Source organism: Heterodontus francisci, chromosome 1 (genome assembly GCF_036365525.1).
Source record: "Heterodontus francisci isolate sHetFra1 chromosome 1, sHetFra1.hap1, whole genome shotgun sequence".
Classification (NCBI taxonomy): Eukaryota; Metazoa; Chordata; class Chondrichthyes; order Heterodontiformes; family Heterodontidae; genus Heterodontus; species Heterodontus francisci.
Window position 1 is genome coordinate 86,396,416 of NC_090371.1, and position 19,244 is coordinate 86,415,659.

The 19,244-nt window shown below is 42.1% G+C and overlaps 1 protein-coding gene across 3 annotated transcripts in view; it reads right to left on the reverse strand.

Moving 5' to 3' along the window:
- Positions 1–227: 227 nt before the first annotated feature.
- fancg (FA complementation group G) overlaps positions 228–19,244 on the reverse strand; it is a 56,434-nt gene continuing 37,417 nt past the window's right edge. For all 3 annotated transcript variants that reach the window (XM_068032715.1, XM_068032717.1, XM_068032716.1), the window contains 3 exons: positions 10,792–10,959; positions 6,322–6,457; positions 228–3,330 (listed from right to left, as the gene is read on the reverse strand). In XM_068032715.1, the coding sequence (XP_067888816.1) occupies positions 3,201–3,330; positions 6,322–6,457; positions 10,792–10,959 (434 nt within the window). In that variant the 3' untranslated portion in view covers positions 228–3,200. The remainder of the gene's footprint in view (positions 3,331–6,321; positions 6,458–10,791; positions 10,960–19,244) is intronic.

A 19,244-nucleotide genomic window follows, 5' to 3' on the forward strand; every position in this document is an offset into this window, starting at 1 on the left:
TGCATGTGCATTGATCTTTGAAGGTGACAGGACATATTGAGAGAGCAGTTAGCAAAGCATATGGGATCTTAGGCTTCATAAATAGAGGTACTGATTACAAAAGCAGGGAAATTATGCTGAACCTTTATAAAGCTCTGGTTAGGCCACAACTAGAGTATTGTGTCCAGTTCTGGTCACCACACTTTAGGAAGGATGCAAGAGTCCTTGATAGGATGCAGACATTTACCAGAATGGTTCCAGGGATATGGGAGTTTGGCTGATCGACTGAAAATTTTCAAGGTGTTCAGTTACCCTATCCTTAATTATAGAATCTAGGAATTTACCAACCACAGATGTTAGTCTAACTGGTCTACAATTCTCTGGTTTCCCCCTCTCACCTTTCTTAAATAGCAGAGTGACATGCACAATTTTCCAATCTAAAGGAATGGTTCCAAAATTGAGAAAACTTTGCAAGATTATAGTTCGGGCATCTGCAATGTTCTCACCTACTTCCTTTAAAACCCTGGGATGGAAAGGATCAGGTCCTGGGGATTTGTCACTCTTTAGTGACATTATTTTCTTCATTACTGTTATTTTGCTTATGTTAGTTTTGGTGAGTCACTATTCCTAATTCAATATTAGTTTATTTGGGATGTCTGGCATACTATCCTCTTCTACTGTAAATACTGATGCAAAGTTAATTTTTCAACATGTCTGTCGTTTCCTTATTTTCATTTACAACATCACCATTGAGTTTTCAGGGGGCCACACTGCTCCTGATCATCCTTTTTCCTACTATAAATTGTAAACATGTTGATTTTGATATCCGCTGAAAGATTTTTTCCATTCTCCTTTTTGTAGCTCTTATGATGTTTTGTCACCTTTTGTATTTCTCCCAGTTGCCTGAATCTGTGCTAGTTTTTGCTTGTCACTTTTTTTTTCTGCAAGAGGTACCTATATTGCCTTTATGAGTGAATTGAGAGTATGGTGCATTAGTATGGTTTTGGTGGTGCTGCAGTGAGAATCTGTAGGGTACAACAACTTGCATTTGTACTGACACCTTTAATGTACTAAAACATCCTAAGGTGGTTCACAGAAACCTTATCAAACAAAATTTGACAGCCAGCCACATAAGGAGATATTAAGACAGGTGACCAAAGGCTTGGTCAAAGAAGTAGTAGGTCTTAAAGGAGGAGGTAGAGAGGTTGAGGGAGGGAATTGCAGAGCTGAGGAACTAGGCAGTTGAAAGCATGCCCGTCAATAGCGGAACCATTAAAATCAGAGATGCACAAGAGACCAGAATTGGAGGAGTGCAGAAGACTCAGAGGTCATAGTGCATTCTGACCTTCAGCCCAGGGCTCTCTCATCTCATCTTTCCCTCTCAGTCTGACTAACATCAATCTTTAATTAAACTGACTAACCCAGCTCATGCCACTCCCTGCCCTGAACAAAATCTAATTTAGCAAATGAACAGATTTCTCACAATAGCAAAGAGTGCGATCAATAAAATGTTAAGACATGTTTTCAATATCTTAAGTACCCCAGTTCAGAAAATCCATGAGACCCAATCCTAATCTCCCAGACCTGCTCCCTAATGAATTTAACCTCATGAGGGTTAAGTTTAGCTCAGTAGTGTAGGTAGTTTTGGGGTGGTTAGAATTAGCTTTGCTTTATTCTTTAATTTGATACCAACACATTAGTTAAAGGAATCAGTTTTATTACCAATGTATTAAAAGAAATCAGTCACAATTAATCCTAAAAGCTTGATTGAGTTTTATGAGGTCTATATGTATGAAATTGTGCATGCCTTGATTATGTAGCTTGAATACAGCTTTAATAATGTAGATATATAATGATAATGTATTGCCTGTATCAGCACAAAAGAATTGCAAACCCTGACAACCTTCAGTAGCCTAGCAAAGAATAAGTTTGTGTACAAATTTCATATTGTCTGTGTAAGCACAAAGGGATGATAACTAAAATGAATAGAGACTTTCACAGCTGCTGACAGGTATCCCGTCACCTCAAGTCCTAATTAAAATAGGCTAGCAACTGATATCACAAGGTCTGAGCCAACCATCAGACCAAATGCAAGGTGGCCTGATGGTCAGAAAGGGTTAAAAGTCAGGGTCTGCAATGCCTCAGTACACAGAGAACCAGAAGATTTCCAGAAGTGAAACCACAGAAGTAGAAGAACTTCAGCACGTGGCATGGAGAGAACAAAAGAATCATTAGACCAAATAGACTGAGGGTTTTTGTGCCACCTGCAACCAAAACTCAATCGGAAAGTGCAACCATGAGAGCTGTAAAGTCACAACCTGAATTTTGCAAGTATAACTCACTATTTCTGAATAAAGTTTTCCTGAATTACTACACCAAGTATCCTGTTGCCATATTAGTCATAGTCTTATTGGGACAAGAGTTAAGAGTGAGACCCACTTATAGTGGTAACATTTTAAAAATTAAAGAAAGGTCCTCCCCTAAGGTTGCAGGGTCAACTGAAGTTTTCAAGGCTGAAATTGATAGATTTCTATTGGATAAGTATCAAGGGATATACAGCAAAGGCTGGTAAATGGAGTTGAGGTACAGATCAACCACAATTGAGGCGAATAGCAGAACAGGCTCGAGATGTTGAATTCTGTTCCTATGTTCTGTGGTGGCACAGTCAGAAATCCTAAAGCATGACCTCTTATTAGAATACCAGAATCTGGTCTTGTTGCTCATTCGTGAAATTTGAAGTCAAATATGTTTTTATACAAAGGATACTTGGATCTCCAGAGATAATTCTTTCTTCATGCAACATTTGTTTTTGTACAAAATGTTTCATACTTGGAAATATATAAACATGCACTTTTGTCTTCGTGTGATGAGAACTTCATAAATATACATACAAAATCCTAACGCAAGTTATTTAAAATTAGTTCATTTCAATAGGTTGAATCATATAATAAACCAGTAAATGGATTTATTTCAAACCAACAGAAAAAGACACTTTAACATCTAGTAATGACGAAGTTAGAAATCTTCTTGTATTCTTTCAACACTGGTTTTTGGAGTACAATCGACACAAAGGTTTGCGTCCTGGGCAAATTAAACAATAGACAGACAGACAATGTCTGTTCTTGGACATCATTTAATTTGATTGCTTACTCAGTATATTCACCACCGTTTTCTTTGAGTTGGACCTGGACAGTTTGTGAAGGTCATGAACAAGATGTGGGTCACAGAAATGGCACAGTTAGTTTCTCTTCGGAATGACTGCTGCAATATGTCTGCAACTTTTTAGAAACAGCTTCTTCCTCTGAAGTACTTACTTCTTTGAGGTGAGAAATCAAGAATAAGGGAAATTTTCTGAAAGACAAAACAGAATTTTTAAAAAAATAATCCAAGATGGGAGTGCTGGGTAATGGGATATTTTTCTAGTTTGATGCCCACCTTCAGCGTTCGACATTAGGGTATGGTACATCAAGGGCCAGATGGATATTAAGCATACCTGCACATTGCTTCAGTGTGGAGACCTCAACCTTGGAAGAGTATCCTTTAACAATCAGTATAAATGTTTCTCTTTCCTCAAGACTCAATTTAGTCTCTTGTGGTGGGATGCTGCGCCCCCAAGAACCAGGTTGAAACTGCCCAAACTTATTTTGACAAAAAAAGACTTGCGTGCCAACAGGCCACTGGATTTAAATTGGAAGTACAGAGTACTTTGATATCCCAGGGCCAAAATAAACCATTTTTCATATTTTGGACCTTTCAATGAATAGATGTTGTCTACGAAAACATTTGTATGCATTTTTCCATAAAAAGCAATGGGTTATTAATATATTAAGGCCTGGATTTTCTGCTAGGTTGTACTGTTTTACAGCACAATTCACCTGAAAAAGTTTTTGCAATCTTTAGCGCTAGTTTAAGAGAAAACTTTGCTTAGAAGCTAGCCAGAAGCAGAGTCCCAATTGAATTCATCACTATTGCGAGCTTCTGCTAATTGTGCCTGTTTGCTGGCCTTTGAGGTGGCTCTTAAAACTGAGCTTTTATCGGGCACGAGGACACTAATGGGCACATTTTAAAAGCTTTTGACTATAATTATTTTTCTTAGTTTACTAAGAAAGTGATATGTGTATACCAATATAACTAGCAAATGTTCCTGTGTAGTTCGGTTATTTAAAGTTGGGCTACTCAGAGCTGGTGGACTAGACAAAAATTAAAAATGGCGAGTGGAACATTTCCCCTATCCATACAAGTGTCATCACCCAATGTCAGCATTAGGGACTTCCAGATCAGGTATTGCACAGCCAAACTCCTTTCACTCGACCCGTGTCAGCCGTGACTAAGTTGATAGCACTCTCACCCGAGTCAGAAAGTGGTGAGTTCAAGTCACATTCCAGGACTTCAGCACAAAGATCAAGCCTGACGCTCCAGTGCAAAACTGATGGAGTCTTGCACAGTTGGAGGTGCCTTCCACATGTGACTGAGGTCCCATCTGGTGGATGTAAAAGATCCCATTGCACTAAATCTAGCCTAATTTAGTTTAGTTAGAGATACAGCACTGAAACAGGCCCTTCGGCCCACCAAGTCTGTGCCGACCATCAACCACCCATTTATACTAATCCTACACTAATTCCATATTCCTACCAAACATCCCCACCTGTCCCTATATTTTCCTACCACCTACACTAGGGGCAATTGCTAATGGCCAATTTACCTGTCAACCTGCAAGTCTTTGGCATGTGGGAGGAAACCGGAGCACCCGGAGGAAACCCACACAGACACAGGGAGAACTTGCAAACTCCACACAGGCAGTACCCAGAATTGAACCCGGGTCGCTGGAGCTGTGAGGCTGCGGTGCTAACCACTGCGCGCTGTGACCATGAAACCACTGTTGATTGTTGTAAAAAAAAAAAAAAATTCTGGTTCACTAATGTCCTTTAGGGAAGGAAATCTGCTGTCCTTACCTGGTCCGGCCTACATGCGACTGCAGACCCACAGCAATGTGGTTGACTCTTAACCGCCCTCTCAAGTGGCCTAGCATGCCACTCAGTTATCAAGGGCAATTAGGGATGGGTAAAAAAATTTCTGGCCTTGCCAGTGAAGCCCACATCCCATGAAAGAATAAAGAAAAAAAAACTATTTCAAAGAAAAACAGCAGGGTTATCCCCTGGTGTCCCCCTGACCAATACTTATCCCTCAATCAACAGCACAAAAACTGATTATCTGGTCCTTATCACATTGCTGTTTGTGGGAGCTTGCTGTGTCTCCTACATTACAACAGTAACTACACTTCAAATGAAAGCAAAATACTGCAGATGCTGGAAATCTGAAAGAAAAGCAAAAAGTGCTGGAAATAATCAGCAGGTCTGGCAGCATCTGTGGAGAGAGAAACAGAATTAATGTTTCAGAACTCTGATGAAAGGTAACTGAACTAAAAAGTTAACTACACTTTAAAAGTATTTTACTGGCTGTAAAGCGCTTTGGGCAGGGGGGGGGCAGGTCCTGTGGTCGTGAAAGGTGCTATCGAAATGCAAGCCTTTTTTTTTTCTATCAACGCAACCTATTCCAAACTTTTCAAAAGCACCTTGTTACTTTAAAAAGGTGGGATTTTTTTTTCTGCTTCCATGCCTACCATATTGTCTCCAAGTGGGATACACAATTTAGTGCTGAATTGGGAATAGTTCTGGGGGGTTCACACCTATTTGGAACTGGATTGAGACTGACCCAACATTTCAGAGGATCCTTACAGATAGTAGAGACAGGAGCCTTTCAAAAAAACAATCTGGGATGGAATCAGCCCTAGCCTCAAAAGGTGAAAGTACAGTGAGTTAAATCACCACATCACCCACTGTTCTTTTTAAATTTATTCTCGGGATGTGGGCATTGCTGGCATTTATTACCCATATCTAGTTACCCTTGAGAAGGTGAAGTTACATCTTGTAGTGGCTTAGTAGGCTATTAGAGGTTAACCAGGTTGGTATGGCACAGAAGTTACATACAGGCCAAACTAGGTAAGAATGGCAAGTCATCTCCCATCAAGGAGCTAAGTGAACCAACTGGGTTCTTAAAATAATCCAACAGATTTCATGGTTACTTTTAATGGTACCAGCTTTTTATATCTAGATTTTAAAAAATGAATTCAATTTCTAAAATTGCCATGGTGGAATTTAAACTCATGTTCTCTGCATTTTTTGTCCAGACCACTGGATTGCTGGTTCATTAACATCACCACAACACTGTCATATCCCACTTTTTTTTTAAATAACAAGAGAATCTTAGGATTCCTTAAATAAATCTTTATGCTTCAAGGTGCTTTAGACTTTTAACATAATGTTTCAACTCAATTTTACTTACTTTAAAGCATTCCCTTGCTCCACATTTTCTGCTGATTTTGCTGAACTGCAGGATTTTAGCCACAAAGAGATAGCTTCCTGCTTCCTTTCAAGTTTCCACAGAACTTGTACCAGATTATAGATGGCTTCAAAACTACCTACAATGAAAAGAAATTAAACTCATTTTGCAAGAAATACCCTGGATACTGGTTTTATAAGTGCTCGACATAAAAAAAGTAGATATGCATAGCTCAGTAGACATTTATTTAAGGATTTACAAGATGCTTACTTCTCAGGCATTTTTTGTTGCTGCTGGAAACTGGTTTATTATTTACCAATGAGTCATGCCAAATGCTGCAGCCTAACTTAGAACTTAAGCTCACCACAGGCGCCACACTGTCAGTAGCAACAGAGATCACATCCACCCGTATGTTTATGTTAAAAGGTTATTCCAAACTGCCATTGGGAACAGGACTTAATAGCCAATCAGATTTGCACAGACACATAAAAGAAGTCACAGATGCATTGGTTGCTAGAGCTAAGAATTTTGTTCCCATCCCTTATGGAGGACTGGCGACAGAACGACTGGGCATGACAAAACGGCAGGATTCCTCAAGGTCCAAGGTGTCTTAAGTTCACATATCCAGCCAGATATTCTCCTTTGTTCAATGCCACTAGCTACATCAACAGGAAAGGATTCCACTCTCTGAGGTTCTGCTGAGGGAGTATAAGCAGCTAGGGACAAAATTAAAAAGCAGAACCATGTAGATACAAATCTCTGGATTATTAACCGAGCCACAAACAAATTGGCATCAGGTCAATAAGATCAGAGTGTTGACTGTGTGGCTCAAAAGAATGGTGTGGGAGAAATGGGTTTCAATTCATGGGGTGCTGGCACCAGTACTGTGGAAAGAGGGAGCTGTTCCATTGGTACCGGCTTCACAAGAACTGTGCTGGGACCAGTGCCCTGCTGAATCATAACTAGGACTACAGATAGGACTTTAAACTAAATAGTCGATGGGGGGTTGGGGGGGGGGGGGGGGGGGGGTGTTGGCTAAGGGGAAACTTAGGATGTTAAAGGGAAAGGACAAAGCAATAGTGCAGGGTAGTGACACGGGTAATGATAACCAGAGTGACAGGAAGTGACAGAGAGGTGGTTGCAAGGTGACCAAGGCTGGGAACTGAATATTCAGGCGCATTTGACATTTTGGAAGGATAGGCAGAAAGGAAAAGGAGGTGGGGTTGCTCTATTAGTAAAGGATGAGATTAGTACAGTAGTGAGAAATGATCTTGGCTCAGAAGATCAAGATGTGGAATCAGTTTGGGTGGAGATAAGAAATAGCAAGGGAAAGAAGTCAATGGTGGGAGGCCCCCAACAGTAGTTACATTGTAGGACAGAGTATAAATCATAGAAATAATGCGGGCTTGTAAGAAAGGTACTGCAATAATTGTGGGTAATTTCAATCTTCATATAGATTGGACAAATCAAATTGGCAAAGGTAGCCTTGAGAACGAGTTCATAGAGTGCATTTGGTACGGTTTCTCAGAATAATACAGTGTGGAACCAACCAGGTAACAAGCTATCTTACATCTGGTAATATGTAATGTGATCTCATATTAAAAGGATCGTCCAGGAAAGAATGATCATAAAATTATGAATTTCACATTCACTTTAAGGGTGAGAAAGATGGATCTGAAAGCAGCATTTTAAACTTAAATAAAGGATATTACAAAGGTATGAAGTCAGATTTGGCTAAAAAGGATTGGGAAAAATAGATTAAATGATAAAATGGTAGATAAGCAATGGCAGACATTTAAGGAGATATTTCATAATTCTAAACCAAGATAAATTCCTTTGAGAAAGAAAGATTTGAAAGAGAAAGATGAAGCATCCGTGGCTAACTAAGGATGTTAAGGATAGTATCAAATTGAAATAAAATGCGTACAATGCTGCAAAGATTAGTTGTAGGCCAGAAGATTGGGAACATTTTAATAACTAGCAAAGGATGACTCTTAAAAAGAGAAAATGGATGAGAGTAAACTGGCAAGAAAAATAAAAACAGACAGTAAGAGCTTCTACAAGTATATAAAAAGGAAAAGGGTAGTTAAAATAAGCATTGGTCCTTAGAGGATGAGACTGAGGAATTAATAATGGGAAACAAGGAAATGGCAGAGACTTTGAACAAATATTTTGTATCTAACCTCATGACAGAAGACTATAAAAAAATCCCAATAGTAGTAGAAAATCAGGGGGCTAAAGGGAAGGAGGAAGTTAAAACATTTATCATCACAGAGAAAAAGTACTAGGCAAGCTAATGGAACTTAAGGCTGACAAGTCCCCCGGACCACATCCTAGGGTCTTAAAAGAAGTGGCTGCATTGGTTGTAACCTTCCAAAATTCCCTTGATTCTGGAAAGGTACCAGCAGATTGGAAACTGCAAATGTACCACCCTATTGAAGAAAGGAGGGAGACAGAAAGCAGGAAACCACAGGCCAGTTAGACTAACATCTGTCATTAGGAAAATGCTAGAATCTATTTGTAAGGAAGTAGTAGCAGGACATCCAGAAAATCATAATAAAATCATGTTGACACTGCTTGATTGTATGAAAGGGAAATCTATTTGGCAAATTTGTAAAGAGTACTTTAAGGATGTAACAAGCAGGGCGGATAAAGGGCAGCCAGTCGATGCAGTGTATTTGGATCTCCAAAAGGCATTCAATAAGATGCCACATAAAAGGTTACTGCACAAGATAAGAGCTCATTGTAATAATAATATTATTAGCGTGGACAGAGGATTGGCCAACGAACAGAGAGCCAGGATAAATGGGTCATTTCAAGTTGGCAAATTAACTAGTGATGTGCCACAGGGATCAGTGCTTGGGCCTCAACTATTCACAATCCATATTAATAACTTGGATGAAGGGACCCAGTGTATTGTAGCCAAATTTGCGGACGATACAAAGTTAGGTGGGAAAGCAAGTTGTGAGGACACAAAGAGCCTGCAAAGGGATACAGATAGGTTAAATGAGTGGGCAAAAAATTGGTAATGGAATATAATGTGGGAAAATGTAAGGTTGTCTACTTTGGCAGGAAGAACAGAAAAGCAGATTATTTAAACGGAGAGATTACAGAATGCTGCAATTCAGAAGGATCAAGGTATCCTCGTATATGAAACACAAAATGTTAGCATGTGCAGGTAATTAGGAAGGCAAATGGAATGTTGGGCTTTATTGCAAGGGGGATGGAGTATAAAAGCAGAGACGTCTTGCTAAAACTGTACAGGACGTTGTTGAGACCACACCTGCAATATTGCATATAGTTTTGATCTCCTTACCCAAGTAGGGATATATTTGCAGGGATATACTTGCATTGGAGGCAGTTCAGAGAAGATTCAATGGGTTATTCCTGCAATGAAGGGATTGTCTTATGAAGAAAGGTTGAGAAGGTTGGGCCTATACTCATTGGAATTTAGAAGGATGAGAGGTGATCTTATTAAAACATAAGATCCTGAGAGCGCTCGACAGGGTAGATGCTGAGAGGATGTTTCCCCTTCCAGAAGAATTGGGGGTATAGTTTGAGAATAAAGGGTCGCAAATTTAAGACAGAGATGAGGAGGAATCACTTCTCTCAGAGGGTCGTTAATCTTTGGAATTCTCTTTCCCAGAGAGCAGTGGAGGCCGAGTCATTGAATATATTCAAGGCTGAGATAACCCAAATTTTTGAACCATACGGGAGTTTTGTGTCATGGGGAACAGGTGGGAAAATGGAGTTGAGGCCAAGATCAGATCAGTCATGATCTTATTGAATGGCAGAGCAGGCTTGAGGGGCCGTATAGCCTACTCCTGCTCCTATTTCTTATGCTGTCATGCAGTTGGCACAACAAATCACACAAATCCCATTCATGCCACCTAGTGAAAGCAACACAGCAAGCCAAAAACAATGCTTGCACATAATTACATAATTTTATTCCAAACCATATGTATGTGCCCAGTGCTTCCAACCAGAGATTCATTACAGCACAGAGGAGGCCAATCAGCCCATCGAGTCATGCTGGCCCTCTGTGGAGCAATCCAGTCAGTTCCACTGCCCTGCTCTATCCCCAAAGCCCTGCAAGTTTATTTCCCTCAAGTGGTTATACAATTTCCTTTTGAAATCATTGATTGTCTCCACTCCTACCACCGACGTAGGCAGAGAGTTCCAAACAACATGTTTTTTCCTTTGTTCTAGTTGCTATGTGCAGTTCTACAATTAAGGTTGTGTTTCTAACCCCTAACGATGCGAGTGCAGGTAGATAAAACCATAAAAAGGCCAACAGCATTTTGGATTTTATGAATAAGACTGGGTTTATATTGATCTTTATCAGCAAAAGCATACATGAAAGGAACCAGATCCACAAAATGCTGTTAGCATGAAATACTGATAGTTAGCATGCATGGGGCAATTAATGTTTACTCATTGGAAACACAACACTCAGTTCCAAAAATAATGTACCAGGATACGCTTGTAGACTCAGCTGGAAATTTTGCAGAGCTTCTCGGTCCTGACCCCTTTCTGCCAGCTGCATTCCTCTTCCAGTAAAAGCCAAAGATTTCAACTTTTGCAGGGTTTTAATCTCCATAATATCCTCTTTCAAGGTTTCAAGCTGATCGTCAGGCTCTCCTGCAAGACATGCATTTAGATTCATTTCTGTTTGCAAATTTTATGCAGGTGTATTTCATTATCTTTGGAAGTTTTTACACTGCTGGCAGATCTTACATACGAACATAAGAATTAGGAGCAGGAGTAGGCTACTTGGCCCTTCGAGCCTGCTCCGCCATTCAATGAGTTCATGGCTGAACTGATTACTCCAGATTTGCACCTACCCCCGATAACCTTCCACTCCCTTGCTCATCAAGAATCTATCTACCTCTGCCTTAAAAATGTTCAAAGACTCTGCTTCCACCGCCATTTGAGGAACAGAATACCAAAGACTCACGATCCTCAGAGAAAAAAATTTCTCATCTCTGTCTGAAATGGGCAACCCCTTATTTTTAAACAGTGACCCTAGTTCTAGATTCTCCCATAAGGGGAAACATCCTTTCCACATCCACCCTGTCAAAACCCCTCAGGATCTTATATGTTTCAATCAAGTCGCCTCTTACTCTTCTAAATTCCAGCAGATAGAAGCCTAGCCTGTCCAATCCTTCCTTGGAAGACAGCCCGCCCATTCCAGGTATTAGTCCAGTAAACTTTCTCTGTACTGCTTCCAACACATTTACATCCTTCCTTAAATAAGGAGACCAGTACTGTACACAGTACTCCAGATGTGGTCTCACCAATGCCCTGTATAGCTGAAGCATAACCTCCCCTACTTTTGTATTCAATTCCACCCGCAATAAACGATAACATTCTATTCACTTCCCTAATTACTGGCTGTACCTGCATACTAACCATTTGCGATTCATGCCCTAGGACACCCAGATCCCTCTGCATCTCAGAGCTTTGCAATCTCTCACCATTTAGATTATATGCTTCTTTTTTATTCTTCCTGCCAAAGTGGACAATTTCCCACTTTCCCACATTATACTCCATTTGCCAGATCTTTGCCCACTCACTTAACCTATCTATATCCCTTTGTAGCCCCCTTATATCCTCGTCACAACTTACTTTCCCATCTATATTTGTATCGTCAGCAAATTTGGCTACAATACACTGGGTCCCTTCATCCAAGTCATTTATATAAATTGTAAAAAGTTGAGGCCCCAGCACAGATCCCTGTGGCATACCACACGTTACATCTTGCCAACCAGAAAATGACCCATTTATGCCTACTCTGTTTCCTGTTAGCTAGCCAATCTTCTATCCATGCCAATATGTTAACCCTACACCATAAGCTTTTATTTTCTGCAATAACCTTTGATGTGGCACCTTATCAAATGCCTTCTGGAAATCTAAGTACAATACATCCACAGGTTTACCTTTATCCTTTATTGTTACCAGAAAATAAAAGGTAGGGACAGAACGTGTGAATGTCATATTGCACCAAGGAATCGTACAAGAGTAGGGAAATTTGATAATAGAACTTTAGGGCGGCGCAGTGGCTAGCACCGCAGTCTCACAGCTCCAGCGGCCCGGGTTCAATTCTGGGTACTGCCTGTGCGGAGTTTGCAAGTTCTCCCTGTGACCGCGTGGGTTTCCGGTTTCCGCCGGGTGCTCCCACAGCCAAAGACTTGCGGGTTGATAGGTACATTGGCCATTGTAAATTGCCCCTAGTGGTAGGAGAATTGTGGGGATGTGGTAGGGAATATGGGATTCGTATAAAATGGGTGGTTGATGGTCAACACAGACTCGGTGGGCCGAATGTGCTGTATCTCTAAATAAATAAATAAACAAACTTAAAGGCTTTGGTATCTGAATGCATGAAGCATTCGGAATAAAATTAATGAGTTAACTGTGCCAATAGAGATGAATGGATATGATTTGGTGGCGAGTACTGAGACGTGGTTGCAGGGAAACCAGGTTTGGGAACTGAACATCCAAGGGTACTCAGTATTTCGGAAGTATAGGCAGGAAGGAAAAAGGAAGTGGTGTAGCTTTGTTAATAAAGGAGGAGATCAGTGCTGCAGTGAGAAATGATATTGGCACTGGAGACCAAGACATACAATCAGTCTGGGTAGAAATAAGAAATAGCAAGGGAAAGAAGTCCCTAGTGGAAGTAATCTATAGGTCCCCAAACAGTAGTTCCACAGTGGGGCACAGTATAAACCAGGAAATACTGGGGGCTTGTAAGAAAGGTACGGCAATAATCATGGGTGATGTTAATATGCATATAGACTGGATTAATCAAACTGGCAAAGCCTCGAGGGAGAGTTCATTGAATGTATTAGAGATTGTTTTTTTGGAGCTATATGTTGTGGAACCAACCAGGGAGCAGACTATTCCAGATTTGATATAGTGTAACGAGGTGGCAGAACCCTTGGGAGTGTTGACAGGCAGAGAGATCTGGGCGTACAGGTCCACAGGTCACTGAAAGTGGCAACGCAGGTGGATAAGGTAGTCAAGAAGGCATATGGCATGCTTGCCTTCATCGGTCGGGGCATAGAGTATAAAAATTGGCAAGTCATGCTGCAGCTGTACAGAACTTTAGTTAGGTCACACTTAGAATACGGTGTGCAATTCTGGTCGTCACACTACCAGAAGGACGTGGAGACTTTGGAGAGGGTACAGAAGAGGTTTACCAGGATGTTGCCTGGTCTGGAGGGTATTAGCTATGAGGAGAGGTTGGATAAACTTGGATTGTTTTCACTGGAACGACGGAGGTGGAGGGGCAACATGATAGAGGTTTACAAAGTTATGAGAGGCATGGACAGAGTGGATAGTCAGAAGCTTTTTCCCAGGGTGGAAGAGTCAGTTACTAGGGGACATAGGTTTAAGGTGAGAGGGGCAAAGTTTAGAGGGGATGTGCGAGGCAAGTTCTTTACACAGAGGGTGGTGAGTGCCTGGAACTTGTTGTCGGCGGAGGTGGTGGAAGCAGGTACCATAGAGACGTTTAAGAGGCATCTTGACAAATACATGAATAGGATGGGAATAGAGGGATACGGACCCCGGAAGTGGAGAAGGTTTTAGTTTAGGCAGGCATCAAGATCGGCACAGGCTTGGAGGGCCGAATGGCCTGTTCCTGTGCTGTACTGTTCTTTGTTCTTTGATTAATAAATGATCTCATTGTTAAGGATCCTCTAGGGAAGAGTGATCACAGCATGATAGAATTTCAAATTCAGTTTGAGGGCGAGAAACTGGAGTCCCACACAAGCGTTCTGGAGTTAAAAAAAGGTAATTACATAGGCATGAGGACAGATTTGGCCCTAGTGGACTGGGCAGGAAGACTAAAAGGTAGGACAGTTGATGAGCAGTGGCAGATGTCTAAGGAGATATTCAATTCCTCCCAACTAAAATATATTCCAGAGAGGAAGAAAGACTCTAAGAGGGGGAAAATACATCCATGGAAGTTAAGGATAACAAAGACAAAAACGAAGGCATACCATATTGCAAAGGCCAGTGGCAGGCTGGAATATTGGGAAACTTTTAAAGATCAACAAAGGGTTACTAAAAACGTAATAAAAAGAGCAAAGTTAAATTATGAAAGAAAACTAGTGCAAAATATAAAAACAGATAGCAAAAACTTCTATAAGTATATAAAAGAGAAGGGAGTAGCTAAAGTGAATGTTGTTCCCTTGGAGGATGAGACTGGGGAGTTAATAGTGGGGAACACAGAAATGGAGGAGACACAAAATCAGTATTTTGCCTCAATTTTCACAGTGGAGGACACTAGTACCATCCCAATGGTAACAGGTAATGTGGAGGTTATAGAAAGGGAGGAACTTAGAACAATCATCATCACTAGGGAAAAAGTAATGAGCAAACTATTGGGATTGAAAGCAGACAAGTCCCCAGGGCCTGATGGCCTACATCCTTGGGAATTAAAGGAAGTGGCAACGGAGATAGTGGATCCACTGGTTATAATATTCCAAAAATCCCTGGATGCAGGAAAGGTTCCAGTGGATTGGAAAAATGCTAATATAACTCCCTTATTCAAAAAGGGAGGGAGGCAGAAAGTAGGAAACTATAGACTAGTTAGTTTAACACATGTCGTTGGGAAATTGTTAGAATCCATTATTAAGGAAGTAAGAACAGGATATTTAGAAAGTCAAAAATGCAACCATCAGAGTCAGCATGGTTTTATGAAGGGTAAATAGTGTTTCACTAATTTGCTAGAGTTCTTTGAAGCTGTAACAAGTAAAGTGGATAATGGCATCCTATAGATGTAGTGTATCTGGACTTCCAGAAGGCATCTGATAAGGTGCCGCACAAAAGGTTAATACACAAGGTAAGATCACATGGAGTTAGGGGCAATTTATTAGCTTGGCTAGAGGATTGGTTAACCAACAGAAAACAGGGAGTCGGGATAAATGGGTCCTTTTCTGGTTGGCAAGATGTAACTAGCGGGGTGCCACAGGGTTCGGTCCTCGGGCCCCAACTATCTGCAATCTATATTAATGACTTAGAAGGTACTAAAGCCAAATTTGCAGATGATACTAAAATAGGTGGGATAGCAAGTTGCAATAAAGAAATTTACAAATGGATAGGTTAGGTGAATGGGCCAAAATTTGGCAGATGGAGTTTAACGTGGATAAGTGTGAGGTTATCCATTTTGGTCGGAAAAATAGAAATGCAAATTATCTAAATGGAGAGAAACTTCAGAGTGCTTCGGTGCAGAGGGATCTGGGTGTCCTCATGTATGAGCAGCAGAAAACTAGTATGCAGGTACAGCAGGTAATAAGGAAGGCAAATGGAATATTGGCATTTATTGTCAAAGGAACAGAGTATAAAAGTAGGGAAGTGTTTCTGCAACTGCATAAGGCATTAGTGAGACTGCACCTGAAGTATTGCGTACAGCTTTGGTCCCCTTACTCGAGGATGGATGTAGTTGCATTGGAGGCAGTTCAGAGGAGGTTCACTAGGTTAATTCCAGAGATGAGGGGTTTGTCTTATGAAGAGAGATTTTTTTTTTAATTCATTCATGGGATTTGGGCGTCGCTGGCCAGGCCATAATTTATTGTCCATCCCTAATTGCCCTCGAGAAGGTGGTGGTGAGCTGCCTTCTTGAAACGCTGCAGTCCATGTGGGGTAAGTACGCCCACAGTGCTGTTAGGAAGGGAGTTCCAGGATTTTGACCCAGTGAAAATGAAGGAAAGGCGATATAGTTCCAAGTCAGCATGGTGTGTGACTTGGAGGGGAACTTGCAGTTGGTGGTGTTCCCATGCATTTGCTGCCCTTGTCCTTCTAGAGTCATAGAGAGATACAGCACCGGAACAGGCCCTTCGGCCCACCGAGTCTGTGCCAACCAACAACCACCCACTGATACTAATCCTACATTAATCCCATATTCCCTACCACATCCCCACCATTCTCCTACCACCTACTTACACTAGGGGCAATTTACACTGGCCAATTTACCTATTAACCTGCAAGTCTTTGGCTTTGGGAAGAAACCGGAGCACCCAGCGGAAACCCACGCGGTCACAGGGAGAACTTGCAAACTCCGCACAGGCAGTACCCAGAACCGAACCCGGGTCACTGGAGCTGTGAGGCTGCGGTGCTAACCACTGCGCCGCCCCAAAGCTAGTTGGTAGAGGTCGCGGGTTTGAAAGGTGCTGTCTAAGGAGCCTTGGTGCATTGCATCTTGTAGATGGTACACACTGCTGCCACTGTGCATCCGTGGTGGAGGGAGTGAATGTTTGTGATGGGGTGCCAAACAAGCAGGCTGTTTTGTCCTAGATGGTGTCGAGCTTCTTGAGTGTTGTTGGAGCTGCACCCATCCAGGCAAGTGGAGAGTATTCCATCACACTCCTGACTTGTGCCTTGTAGATGGTGGACAGGCTTTGGAGAGTCAGGAGGCGAGTTACTCGCCTCAGGATTCCTAGCCTCTGATCTGCTCTTGTAAACACGGTATTTATATGGCTACTCCAGTTCAGTTTCTGGTCAATGGTAGCCATAGGATTTTGTTAGTGGGGGATTCAGCGATGGTAATGCCATTGAATGTCAAGGGGAGATGGTTAGATTCTCTCTTGTTGGAGATGGTCATTGCCTGGCACTTGTGTGGCGTGAATGTTACTTGCCACTTATCAGCCCAAGCCTGGATATTGTCCAGGTCTTGCTGCATTTCTACATTGATTGCTTCAGTATTTGAGGAGTCACGAATGGTGCTGAACATTGCACAATCATCAGCAAACATCCCCACTTCTGACCTTATGATTGAAGGAAGGTCATTGATGAAGCAGCTGAAGATGGTTGGGCCTAGGACACTACCCTGAAGAACTCCTGCAATGATGTTCTGGAGCTCAGATGATTGACCTCCAACAACCACAACCATCTTCCTTTGCGCGAGGTATAACTCCAGCTAGCGGAGGGTTTCCCCATTTCCCACTAACCTCAGTTTTGCTAGGGCTCCTTGATGCCATACTCGGTCAAATGCTGCCTTGATGTCAAGGGCAGTCACTCTCACCTCACCTCTTGAGTTCAGCTCTTTTGTCCATGTTTAAACCAAGGCTGTAATGAGGTCAGGAGCTCAGTGGACCTGACGGAACCCAAACTGTGCGTCACTGAGCAGGTTATTGCTAAGCAAGTGCCACTTGATGGCACTGTTGATGACACCAGAAATGTTGGAAAAGGTTATGAGACACAGGATTTATAATCATCTTGAAAAGAATAAGTTCATTAGCGATAGTCAGCACGGTTTTGGGAAGGGTAGGTCGTGCCTCACAAACCTTATTGAGTTTTTCGAGAAGGTGACCAAACAGGTGGATGAGGGTAAAGCAGTGGATGTGGTGTATATGGATTTCAGTAAGGCGTTTGATATTGATAAGGTTGCCCACGGTAGGCTATTGCAGAGAATACGGAAGTATGGGGCTGAAGGTGATTTAGAGTTTTGGATCAGAAATTGGCTAGCTGAAAGAAGACAGAGGGTGGTGGTTGATGGCAAATGTTCATCCTGGAGTTTAGTTACTAGTGGTGTACCGCAAGAATCTGTTTTGGGGCCACTGCTGTTTGTCATTTTTATAAATGACCTGGAAGAGGGTGTAGAAGGGTGGGTTAGTAAATTTGCGGATGACACGAAGGTCGGTGGAGTTGTGGATAGTGCCGAAGGATGTTGTCGGGTACAGAGGGACATAGATAGGCTGCAGAGCTGGGCTGAGAGATGGCAAATGGTGTTTAATGCGGAAAAGTGTGAGGTGATTCACTTTGGAAGGAGTAACAGGAATGCAGAGTACTGGGCTAATGGGAAGATTCTTGGTAGTGTAGATGAACAGAGAGATCTTGGTGTCTAGGTACATAAATCCCTGAAAGTTGCTACCCAGGTTAATAGGGCTGTTAAGAAGGCATATGGTGTGTTAGCTTTTATTAGTAGGGGGATCGAGTTTCGGAGCCACGAGGTCATGCTGCAGCTGTACAAAACTCTGGTGAGACCGCATCTGGAGTATTGCGTGCAGTTCTGGTCATCGCATTATAGGAAGGATGTGGAAGCTTTGGAAAGGGTGCAGAGGAGATTTACTAGGATGTTGCCTGGTATGGAGGGAAGGTCTTACGAGGAAAGGCTGAGGGACTTGAGGTTGTTTTCGTTGGAGAGAAGGAGGAGGAGAGGCGACTTAATAGAGACATATAAGATAATCAGTGGGTTAAATAGGGTGGATAGTGAGAGTCTTTTTCCTTGGATGGTGATGGCAAACACGAGGGGACATAGCTTTAAGTTGAGGGGTGATAGATATAGGACAGATGTCAGAGGTAGTTTCTTTACTCAGAGAGTAGTAGGGGCGTGGAACTCCCTGCCTGCAACAGTAGTAGACTCGCCAACTTTAAGGGCATTTAAGTGGTCATTGGATAGACATATGGATGAAAATGGAATAGTGTAGGTCAGACGGTTTCACAGGTCGGCGCAACATCGAGGGCCGAAGGGCCTGTACTGCGTTGTAATGTTCTAAAAAAAAAAATCACTTTACTGATAATTAAGAGTAGGCTGATGGGGCGGTAATCGGCCGGATTGGACTTGTCCTGCTTCTTGTGTACAGGACATACCTGGGCAATTTTCCACATTGCAGAATAGATGCCAGTGTTGTAGCTGCACAGCTTGGCTAGGGGCGCGGCAAGTTCTGGAGCACAGGTCTTCAGTACTATTGCCAGAATATTATCAGGGCCCATCGCCTTAGCAGTATCCAATGCCTTCAATCGTTTCTGGATATCATGCAGAGTGAATCGAATTGGCTGAAGTCTGGCATCTGTGATGCTGGGGACTTCAGGAGGAGGCCAAGATGGATCATCAACTCGGCACTTCTGGCTGTAGATTGTTGCAAATGCTTCAGCCTTATCTTTCGCACTGATGTCTGGGCTCCCCCATCATTGAGGATGAGGAT